The following is a 12,643-nucleotide window of genomic DNA, read 5'->3' on the forward strand; positions in this document are numbered from 1 at the left end:
AGATAGTGACAAAAAGAATAAGACTGCAGATTTAAGTTGATGGAATGATGGAAGGGCAGATGGATAATTTACTGAGGCAAGTTTTACACATGACCCTGAGCCCCTTAAGGGTTATTCTGAGAACCTGTGCCATTTCATTTGTAAATGCAGTTTCTACTTTCTCAACTTCGTACACTTTTTTTATGTACATTATACAGGATTAAATATAAAAATCATATATGTTCCTGAAGCATTCAGGTCTTCTGAGTAAAGGCACCTTACAAGGTAAAATTGTAGACCCTCTAAAAATATGTTTTCATTTAAAGAACATATTTCAAAAATTAGAGCTAGCATTAGCAAATAAACATACCTTTGTGATTTATCATCATCGATAAGATTTTCCTGATAACCAACCTTGGCCAAGCTGTGAAATCTAGAGGAGGCTGCAGTGTGAAAAAGGTCGTAATAGCTGCTTTAGCACCTTAGCAAAGAAAGCCCCAATGATGAAGACTGGATGTCAGCTTTAATTTAAAAAAAGTACGTTAAACAGACTGAGACACTACCAGTTCTCTAAAATTTGTATCTATGAAAAATGACGTGGTTAATGGAAATAAAATAAATAAATAAATAAATGAATGAAAAAATACAAAACTTGCTATTTTCCAGAGTCACCACCTTCATTTTTCATTAATGCTTTTAATCTGTAGATATATAGAGTTGCCCATGTCACACAGTGTTCAAGACTTTTAGAAATATATTGATACTTTTTTTTTTCTAAATCAAAATGTTGGCCTTTGCTTCTGAGCTTTTTAAAATCTATTTAATTAGAGGCGCGGACCAATATTATTTGCCAATAATATGGTTGTTTATGCAGTGACATTTTTTCATAGTGTTTTACTTCTTTGCTAAAAGAATGGTCCTATAAAGTTCCTCCATTTCTCGGGACAGTTAGCTAATAGGGAACACTTTGATGATGACTACAGAAGAAGTAATATATTTCAGTTCTTCAATTCATTCATATGTTCTAATATGGTGCTATTTGTCAATGTTGTTAACCAACAGATAACCAACGAAGATCTATTTACTGTTTTGCTATCTTTAACTCTGTTTTGCTAGCTTTGCCTCATGTTATGGTAGTGTTTTATTTTAAGCCTGGTTATTTCACATACTATACTTTCACTCAATGTAAAAAAACTGTGTATATTTTAAGCATATGTTTAAATGACTAGAGGGTTCAAGAGACTTATTACTACAATATAACATTTGTAACACTGTTGGGTACGTCGTCCTTAAAATTATTATTCAGTTTATTCATTATTAATTTAATTTGATTTAAATACATTTTAAGATATAACCTTTGTCCATTTTAAATCAAATTAAAAGTACAGTGGTTGTCCCATGTCTACTTTGTTAATTATTGAATTGGAATATTTTATGAAATATAACATATTGGATTTAGAATCGATTTTAATCAGGACTGTGTATGGTTTGACTGAGAGTGACTGAAATAGATTCGGAAATAGGTATAATATAGAAACACATATAATAAGAGATGTTTTGGTCCTTTGATATGGATATGAGAGACAGCGACCTGCCATGAGTTTAGATTCCACATCAACATAAAAATCTCAAATGACTTGCTTTTTATTTTAGGCATCTGAAGCTTCTACTTTCTGATAGAAGTGCAGCCAACAGCAAATTCCCACTTTTGTTTGCTTACATGCTGTGTTTCCCAGATGTTGTTAAGAGCGTGGATTTGGATGAGTGCAAGGAAGACCCAGAGGTGTGTCTATATTTTCATGCTCAGTTGAGGAAAGACAACTTGTCGCATGGTGTCAGAATCCATCAGCCTGTTCCTGACCTAGAATTTTAAGCACAGATCTAATATCTGAGGAATGAAAACAATGGATGTCTCCATTACTCCCTGGAGCTCTTGGGCCTCAAGAATAGCTTCTTTCCTCTTCTATTCTGCCTGTCTGTTTTTGAGTCAGAAGATAAATGAGCATGCTTTGATACAGCTTGAGGAAAAAAAGAATGTCAAAAGTCCCCACGGAGTCCTAAAAGGCAGCAAAGATATGGAATAAAAGGGAATGGGACAGAGATTCAAACTCACTGAAGGGCAGAAGTATTTTATGAAACCAGGCTGTCCTAGTCGTATCCTTGGTTATTTCCCATAATCTTCAAAGGGCAACCTAATTTGCTATTGTTTTTCTAAGACATATCGCAGAATAATAGTGTTACTCAAAGTGAAACAGCCAGTATTTGGTTATATTTCGAAGTTCCCTAGCTGATGACTTTGTCTCTTTTAAAATTACAATTGTGCAGAGTAAATTAAAAATATTTCCAATATGCATCACAGTGCCAGTGAACCTTTACTAATGGTGGTTAATAGATGTTTAGAAGCTAGGCAAATGAACAATTGAACTACAATTTTCCCTGTAAACAAGTAATTAGCACTGAAATATATGATATTAAATTTCCTTTCAGTCTGAATCATCATGTAATGAGCTATTCAATTGAAAAAATCAAACATTAAGTTCCTCATTTGGCCACTGATACACATATACTTGGTAAACAGTTTAGAAAATTATGCTAAATTAAAAAAGGGAAAAAAAAAAAGAATCTGGTAGCTTGTAAATGAAATAATTAATGGAAATTGTGGCAATTTTACATAAGTGATGAGGAACTTCAGCACCTGAAAAGTCATCAGTACATATAGGTGAGCTGAATCTACCAATACATAGCTATGACATATATATTTTTCTATAAGAAAAAACAATTGAAACTTTAAAACCAAGATAAAAGCATCACATTTTTTTTTTTACAAAAGTCCATAGATTGTTTAATACAACATACCATATTCTCAACAATTCAACATCAACAAAATTTTGTTAATTAAAAAAAAAAAATCTGCATATTACCTTTATTGCACAGAACAATTTGAATGTATTTTCCATAGATTTCTTTTTTAGTATATATATTTTTTTGTAAAAAGTTGGCTTGGACTACATGGTCAGTATAGTCCATGGTCAAAATCAAAAAAAGGAATAACATATACCAAAATCAGAACTTCCCAAACCACTTAGGAAGAAAAAGAAAAAAAAGGCTAGGTACAGTTGCCACACTTTGAACAAAGAGAGCATTCATAATCAGCAAGAGGGAGAACCATGAGCCATATCCAGCGTTTTTTTTTTTTTTTTTTTTTTTTTCTCCTTTATGCAAAACGGATTACACCAAAGCTGCTTCAGATTGCTCCATGGGTGAAACCATCTGTGTCACTTCAACCATCTGCATATTCAGTTCTTACTTCCAGCCATTACTGTGATGTAATATGCAATGTCATCCATCATAGATAACTTGGCCTTTATCCTCACATGTTTTCAAAGCCCGGCTGTACAACAGTGTGTACTTGAAAAGGTAACTTTTGATTTTATTTGCAGAACCAAGTGGGAGCATAATATGCTGCAGTTTTTCCCCCTGACAAATAAATGCACATTTCTAGGAAAAAACGAACATGTAAATGATTCTGGAAGGTAATTTTTCCATGGCTTTGCTGGGGGAGGCAGTATTGTCATGAATAAAGCATTAATTTCATTAAATTTAAAAAAAAAATCAAGAAAGAAATGACAGAAATGTTCTTACTGCTTGAGGAGCACATCATATCCAAAGCGTGAGCACCGCAAGTTTTATTCCATCTAATCATGTTGAGCACAAACTAATACTATTACATAAGTTTTTTTGAAATGCTATTTAAAAGCTTAGGAGTAAGTACTTAAGTGCCAGAGTCAACCATTCTTTTGGATGGCAAAACTGCTGTGGAAAGGTGCATCTATTGTGAGAACAGAGCATGGTTTCAAACACTTTTCTCATTTCCTTTTTGTGTCAGGTCCTTAATCTATCTGTGAGCACTGTCTGGGTAACATCTGAAAATGGACTGAGTGGCACTGGTGCTAAGTACTCACTTCAAACCATTATGTAAAAATATTTAATACTCACATTTAACATGATTTTATGCATTTTTTTGCATTAATTATTTATGTGAATATTGTCGGTGTAAAAATGCAATTTTTCTTATGTACCTTTTGGCTGTTTTTTTAGCTGATTTTTTAGATCGGTAAAAATGGACCGATTGCCAAAAATTTGCACCAAATTACTGCTGTAATCATCATTGCGTTAACAGGGTTGTAATCTGATTTTACAGACTGTTAATTGTTTTTTCTTGGTTATGAATTGGGTGCTGTGAAATTCAGATAACATTTTACAGATGTTAGTAACAGTTTTGTCTTTCGAAGAATTTGCTGTGTTTTTTTCAGAATATGACACAATAAATTTCCTGAATCACAGAAAAACCATGGAAAACAAAAAAAGGAGGCACAGGAGTATTCACAATGATATACAGTGATGAAGATGTACTTGAATTGGTCAGTGTTTAAGGTGCTCAACAACCCATACAAATCTCATTCATAAGAGAACACCTAACTTCAGAATAAAGCAAACACGAAATAAAAAAATACGCACAAAAAACAGAGACGGCCAAAATATGATCTGCCCCTCGCATTCTAGCTTTTAAAATGTTTTATTTTTATTTTTGTGATATAGTTATCTCATTAGAAATCCACAGGAATAAGAACTGCCTATGACAAATCTGATTTTCAATTAATGCCCCCACAGGCCTTGTGGAAACCACAGATGCCATGTAACACTGGGTGTGGTTTCATTCCTTGTCCATCAGTCAGGAGAAAGAACATTTTACTCTATGTTAACAGACCAGGATCCACAGGTTTGTAAGAGAGGAAAGGAAATGTCTTCTTTACCATTTGTCTTATTTTAAAGTTCAAAATTAATAAATTCCACAGCTCTGTTAGATCATTTTCATGTTAAATTTGCGAGGAGCATCCACTGTGGTGCTGCTCATGCCAGCGTCTGATTTCCGTGGCACATACTCAATCTCAATGTTGTGTTTAGTGTTGCCTTTACCTCTGCTCCAGAGGAACAGCAGTACCAGGCAAAAGAGGACGACACCAAGAAACGAGATGAATCCCATTGTAGTTGCAATAATCAATGTCTTTATGTCGAATGGGAAAGGGGCATTGGCTCTTGTATCATTAGCTCCAGTTTCTGTCGGCTGGTTGGATATGAAAGCAAATGTTTTGTTGGGCTGGTGTGGCCAGTCAGGCGAATAGCTATGAATATGAAGGTGTGCAAGAGAGGTGTCATTTCCACCTGCGTTGCTAGCTATACACACATATGTACCGTTGTCTTGAATCTGGGCATAGCGCACTTCAAGAGTACCATCTGGCAACACAGACAGCCTTCCAATCATCTTGGTGGTGATAAACTTTTTCTGTGGAGATCGCCACATTATCACTGGAGCGGGATCCCCATCTGCTTGGCAAGCAAAATGAACAATGGCTCCCTCGTCAACATATTTTTGCTGAGGTTTGCGATCCCTAATCCTAGACTTGCGACACGTGAAGTAGTTTGGCTGCAGAACATCTGGGAAGTCTTTGAACTCTTTGCCTTGGACGAACTCAGGGGAGGCACAGGTGGGCTGCTGCCTGTTGAAGTTCAGTCTCCAGCGCCGGCGGAAAACCCACAATAGTCGACAGTCACAGGCCAAGGGATTATCATACAATGCCAGGGTTTCCAGGTTGCCAACTGAATGGAAAGCAGACTCCTCTAAAGTACTAAGCGAGTTCCCAGACACATTTAGTATTTTCAGGTAGTTTAGACCTCGGAAAGAGTAGGGTTCAATCATTGCCAGTCTGCCTCCCACAAGGTGAAATTCCTGCAGACGCAGCAGATCATGGAGCTTATTTCCTTCAATGGTATGGATAGGGTTGTATGAAAGATTGAGAAAGCGCAAATAAACCAAGTGCTGCAAGGCTACATAAGGAATTGTGGTCAGGTTGGCATTTGCAATCGTCAGGTAGGTGAGATTTAATCCATACAAGCAATTTGGGGTCATCGTATCCAAATATGGCCAATTTGCTATTTCCAATATTTTTAACCGATAGAGCCGTTTAAAAGAATAATCCCGTATGACATTGATATTGAGGTGACGCAGCCTGAGAGTGATTAAACTGTGGAGGTGGGTAAAAGCCTCTGTTGGCACAGAAGACAAGTTGCACTTCTCAAGACTCAGGTGCTCAAGACTACTTAGGCCATGAAAAGCTCGATGGGAGATGAAAACCAGATCATTATCACCCACTTCTAAAGAGCGGAGGTTATACAAATCCTGGAACATATAGTCCAACAGGATGACAATCTTGTTCTCACTTATGTCCAGCTGTGTAAGATTGCTCAGACCTGTGAACACACCGAGCTGGATGAGCTTTAGCTTGTTGCTACGTAGCCCCAATATTCGCAAGCCATAAAGGTTGTTGAATGCTCCAGGCTCAATAGTGGAGATTGTGTTTTCACTCAGTTCCAGGTGTTCAAGGTTGGGAAAGTTGGCAAACTCATCTGGGTTAATGGTTCTGATACGGTTCTTGCTGAGGTCCAGCAGTCTTGTTTCTGCAGGAATGCCTTCAGGAACTGTCATGAGTTTCTTGCGGTGGCACATCACCGATCGCTCTTGAACATTGCACTCACACCGGGATGGACAGCCTGTTGTGGATCCAGACAGGACGGTGCTCAGCATCAAAATCAGAATAGGCTGCCAGAAAGCCACCAGGTAGCTGTGCCCAGTCGCTTCCCTGCCCACCATCTTATCGGTTACCTAGAGAGACGCAGATACATAGCAAAATGTTCATGATGATCTGTTCAGTTAAAAGACAAATACAGTGCAAATTGTGAAAAACTGAAACATATGAGCTAAAACAATAGTTTTAACAGTCTTGAGCAATGAGTTGATTTGTCATCATGCAGTTTAATGATAAAATTCTACTATTTTACATTATATGTGGGAGATGTTCAGAACAGGAGTCTGAATTAATAGCTCTCAGAACTTGTATTTAAAACACTTCTCTTTGGTTATTATGTGCATTTTCTGGCAGTTGGTAAGTTCAACAACTGCATGTGCTAAAAGGACAACATTCTGATGCAACACAAATGCTAACAGAACAGAGAAGAGTAGAGAGAGTGTGTCCTGCTGCAATATTCATGAACAGACTAAAGATGAATAGAGGTTACAAGGAATAAGGTATGTGCATGCAATTTTAAATTCTGCATCTTGAACTTGCCAGTGCAGAGTTTCAAAAGGTATTTTAAATCCGAGCAGCTCCTGTAAATACACAGTCGTCCATGAGACCTTGTTATACGAATAAAAATACTGATCCAAGGAAGAAAATCAAAGGCAAAATCATTCTAGTAATCTACATACATCTTTCACTACTGTATACCCTCTTGGTGTACGCTGTGGAATCCTGAACATATCTACACTAAACCTTACAAATAATCAGTCAATGCTGTCTCCATGACATAAAGCAAAGGGACGTGTCTAGTGGAATTAACAACATATTTCTGTAATCCAAGTCATGCTGTGTTGTAACAACTTTTTCTGAGCACATCCGTGGTTTAGTGTGGTATTTTGAAGTCTTTTTCTTCCTATTACTTAAAATGTAAATTTGCTGTGTGAGCTAAAACAGTAGAGGGTGGAGCAACAGTAACAAAATGATACAATCAAAGATAAAAATGGTGGCAACTATGACGTATGTGCTATGGATGACAGTTGCTCACAGTTAAAATATAGACCATCAGTGAATTAAAAATGGAGAGATACATATGTACAAGACAAGAAACAAAACCTGTTTGATTTGATTCCACTGGTTAGCGTGAGTCTATCCTTTCTAACAGCAATGAAATGATCCATTTGTGTCATAGCAGAACACCCATTTACAAACAAACAAAAAAAGAGCATGTGATCAGCATTAATACTACAACAATTTTGAACTATATTACCTCACAAGGAGTTGGATGAAAATAAGAGGTAAAAAATGTAAAGAAAAAACAGGCTGAAAAAAATTATTTCACATATAATTTGCACTCCTCTTTAGACATGTCCCTGGGAAATGCCTGTCAGTGTGTGATGACTGCTGTCACAATACAGTGAATATTCCCAGTGGTATGCAGTTTTATCTCTTCTTCTAAATTAGTCTTTAGGATGCCCTGCACCTCATCTGGTATAGCATGCGACTCAGATGCCAAGGCTACGTTCTCACTACATTAACCCATCCTGGTCTCTGTATTGCGTGTCATTCCCCATCTCTGTCTCCCAATCTTTCTGTCTCTCTGTGAGGCACACAAAAGCCACCAAAAAAGAAAAAAGTCCATTTCTGAGTGGTTATGTGATTGTTCTTCCAGATGCCCAGGAGGTCTGTGAAGATGGATAAAGCACCTTTATATTTCAGCAGATTCAGTGGACCACAATACATTTGACAGATTGATAGTGTAGAAAGAAAAAATCAGTGATATCCAGCTTGACAGTTAATTATGGGGTAACCTGTTACTACTATTGTGGCCACCAGCCACTGATAATTTTTCCCCCAGTGAGCCCATAGTCAACTGGACAGTAGAATCATGAAAAATGGGTTAGATTTACTTTGCTCAATTTCATTTTATTCGCTCTGAGGTCAAAGTTCAGATTGGGGATTTGATGATACCATCTGTAATCAAGTGATGCCAGAAACAGTTGAGAATTTGTCTGAATTCAGAGACCTGCACCGGAACCTGCTGTGCTTCATGCTGCCTCTGGATATACTTAATATTTCTTGTTCCTTAATGTACACTGATTAAGTAAGTGGCCTGTGAGTATTTTGACATAGTGTGTCATAGGACATCGCAAGAAGTCTATGAAAAATGAAAAAAAAATGGCCTCATGACAGGCTCAGACTCTATCTGTTGGCCTACATTGTGGGGATATATCACATATTGGCTATCACTCAATGAGATGCTATTATGTCCAGCCCTAATGCCACTGACACGTTAACACAAGCATGGAAATATTCAAAGTATAATCCCCTGTTGGTAAAGCTCCTTGACTACAACTTCAGCAGGTTGTGGATTGCAGTAAGGCTTCCTAACAAGTCCCTGCACTCTTCTATACATCCCAACAGTGCACGTGATTGGGCAATATTAATAAGAAATTTGAATATTTAAGTAAAGTTTTTGATGAAATTGCATTTTTATGACTTAGACGCATCTAAGTCATTTACAGCACAATTTACAATTTATAGCACACGGCTTCGGCAGCAAATATGCAATGAAACATGAAAAGATATGGACACATTAAGATGAAGAATGCTATCCATGGGTAAACATTTGCAGCTCTGTTTTGTTAATGATCTGGTGTTATCATCCCCTCACAGGCATGTATTCTGAATGTGTTCTTCATTCGAATCAGCACTCCAGTGAGCTCCCAGAGAATTATATTAATTGAGGTGAAGTGAGAGGGGGTGTGCTGCTCAAAAGAATGAATATGTAAGAGAAATAAGACAGTGGGGCTCAGTAAATGAGGACTCACTGGTCCAAGACCAGTAATAACTAGATCAATGAATAGAGAGATTAATGCCTTTATGCCAGGATCCGCTGGGATGCTGAAGATGTTGCTTCATACGTAAAGTAGATGGTGCCCTGTTACAATGGAGTAGGTGTAGGCAGTTCAGTGTAGCATTAAAACACTGTCCAAGTCGCTATCATTAAGTAAAGTTTAATATGACATTTTATGGTTTTGATATAGAGCCCAATTTTAAAATAATTTTCAAAACCCAAGGTAGAAGAGCAGGTAGATGAAAGAAAGATGGTCTTCAGATTCTCGACACACTGAAGCTAACAGTACAGCACTACAATTATAACTAATTTTTTAACAATTAGCACATTCGAGAATATGCATGTATCAGTGTCATTAAGTCCTAATCATCACAGAGTAATCCGAGTCACATTTTAGTTTACCTGTCACAAGATATCACTTCTGAGCCTTGTTAAATACCATTGTTAAATACCTTTAAGCTTCCTGGAAATCCGTAAGATGATGCTGACCTTATCTGTAGCACAAAGTGTTAAAAGCCTTTAAAGCTCATTCCTCTGCAAACCGCTTAGTCAGCTGCCCGTCTAATCCTTAATGGCCAGACCAAGGACTGGAATCTTACTGCACCACCAATTTACTCTTCTTTAACATGCCCTCACACTCTTGTCCCCAGTGTTTACAATTTCATATGATGCCTATCAGTGGTATCAAGCATAAGTAATTCCAGTCATATTTTTTTTGTATAATTTGCAAATTAATATTTTTGTGTAAGTTGACAAAAGTGTTTTATTCTCTTTCTGCTATCACTTTAATCACTTCTAAGATGCTTATTGGCTTTCTAACTGAAAGTAGCATTGCAGGTATTAAAGCATAAACTAAAAGTGACACCATGACTAAATGCATCTTAACCACAAGTTTTTTTGACCTTTAGCAAGTGGTAGTAAGATCTGTCTCACACTGTCCTGGATGAATTTGAACAAAATTGTTAACCTTGTGTCATTGAGAAGCTACTCTGCCTGCTGGCACTGTTGGCTGGGTTTGAACCTGTGATATGGCAGGGCTTAAATGTAAGCTGACGCCCGACAGATGGACGGTAAAGCCCTAATCCAGGTGAAGAAGCTGGTTGGTGCATCGAGGTGCAGAATTCCAACAGTGGCCAGCTGTTGTTCTGACAAAACTCTGCCGTAAAACCTGTAGACATGTCCCTCCTGAACTTCACCTCTCAAAGGGGTCATTATTGCTTCTGCGCAGTGTTCTGTTCATTGATGTCTCATTCTGTAGTACAGCAACAAATAGGAAACTGGGAAAGAATTACCAGTACATTCTGAATATGTAGGGAATGACAGGAATTTCTGATGTTGAGTCTGCCTTTACTGATAAAAAAAAGATGCAAACAAAACTACTTTCTAATTAAAAGAAAAAGACATTTCACAGTGCCACTTACACAAAGCCTGTCAGGAGACCAAACTTACACAAAAGGAAAAAAAAAAACACTGGGGATGGGTTTATACATTAAAAGTTGATTACTTGAACCAGTCATTTTGAAAGGGATTGTTTTGTTGTTACAGCTCGTAAAAGATGTTTTTTTTTTTCTTTTCTTCTTTTAATAAGACAATCAACAGGGCAATTAGAAAGATATTAACTCAGTTTTATAATAAATAGTGAATTCTTATTGTTTTGACATATTTTTAAAAATCATTTTATAAAACCCTTACTTTTAGCTCTACTTTAGAGATGTTGCCCTATAGTCTTAGTAAAAGATTTTGATGATAGTAAACAGTTGCCAATGTAAAGAAAATACAATTATAGTTGGATAGATAATATTATTTGGGTTTGGTTCAACTGATTAGCTTATTTTTAAACTAGAAGGGATATCTATTTCAAATTCAACAGTATGCTTTCACCAACTGTAAGCTCTAAAATAAAAACAGTGTAGCCAATAATAATAATAGCTAATGATTCTGGTCAAATTTTTTTAAATCATGTTTCATTAAACATTAGTTTATCAAGGCCCATAGCTGGGGCTATTGTGTATTTTCTTTTTTCTTTGTTGGGTGTTTGGTGTGCAATTTAGGGATCGTGATGTTCTATCATTATTAAACTATTCAGCTTGCCAGCTCTCTGCAGAGAATCGTGATTTTTTTTTTTGTTCTTTCTTTTTAAGGAGATAAAGTGTATTTTGGAAAGACTCAAATAAGACTCACTAATGAGAGCTCACATGTTTTTCACAGCATCCAAAACAATTAATAAAAGGAAACGAGCCAAACTTAAGCCTAGAGGAATTACACAAAAAGGTCTAAAAAAATCATTTTCTAATTAAACATTAAGCATACTTATAATGATATCAATTATCTGAATTTGGCAAATTATTTCATCATATATTTTGTTAAGACTGACAAACAAAACAGAAAAATCTAATAAATGCTGTGAAGCTGACAAAAACAAGAAAGTAGGCTATTTTTCACTCAGCAACTTCACTTGAATATGTCTGTTGTTTAATAGTTATCCTGTTTAGAGCTTAGTTAAACTATCATGTGAAAAAACATGTGTAGGCCTTTAGGAAGAAGTCATTAGCAATTTGGATATGAGAGCTATTTAAATCAGCCCTGACAGTTAGAAGACGATCCTGATATAATATTGATGAACTGATAATGTAAAGCGTGATGTGCTATTTATAATTAATATCACAGTTCAGACTGCCCAGCAACACTTCAAAATGAATAAAAGGGAAACTGATTATAAAAACGTACTTATTAGTGAAAAAATAGCTCAGTGGACATCATTCCAACTCTATCCATGTCTTTTTTCCCCCATCACGGGGCGACCGTGGCGCTGGGGGTTGGGAATCGCATCTGTTGGCCAGAGGGGCCGATGGCGCGATATGGCAGCCTTGCTTCTGTCAGTCTGCCCCAGGGCAGCTGTGGCTACAACTGCAGCTTGCCTCCACCAGTGTGTGAATGTGAGAGTGAATGAATAATGGAATTGTAAAGCGCTTTGGGTGCCTTGAAAAGCGCTATATAAATCCATTATTATTATTTATTTTATTTGACCTCCAAACACTGAGCGTAGAATGAAACACAATAAATAACAACTTGGGTTGTGTGTTTGTGTGTGTGTTTAACTTTTCAAATGGTTAGCCAATTAGACAAATGTACAGCAAAGATGTGGCAACAAAACCACTTAACGTTGCCTTTATCA

At 36.8% G+C, this 12,643-nt stretch overlaps 1 protein-coding gene across 2 annotated transcripts in view; it reads right to left on the minus strand.

The window, feature by feature from the left end:
* Positions 1–2,092: 2,092 nt before the first annotated feature.
* Positions 2,093–12,643, minus strand: part of lingo1a (leucine rich repeat and Ig domain containing 1a) — a 129,303-nt gene continuing 118,752 nt past the window's right edge. For both annotated transcript variants that reach the window (XM_084934029.1, XM_084934028.1), the window contains one exon: positions 2,093–6,700. In XM_084934029.1, coding sequence (XP_084790155.1) covers positions 4,841–6,688 — 1,848 coding nt within the window. In that variant the 5' untranslated portion in view covers positions 6,689–6,700 and the 3' untranslated portion in view covers positions 2,093–4,840. The remainder of the gene's footprint in view (positions 6,701–12,643) is intronic.

This window comes from Perissodus microlepis, chromosome 7, assembly GCF_051167445.1.
Source record: "Perissodus microlepis isolate ML-2025 ecotype Zambia chromosome 7, ASM5116744v1, whole genome shotgun sequence".
NCBI lineage: Eukaryota > Metazoa > Chordata > Actinopteri > Cichliformes > Cichlidae > Perissodus > Perissodus microlepis.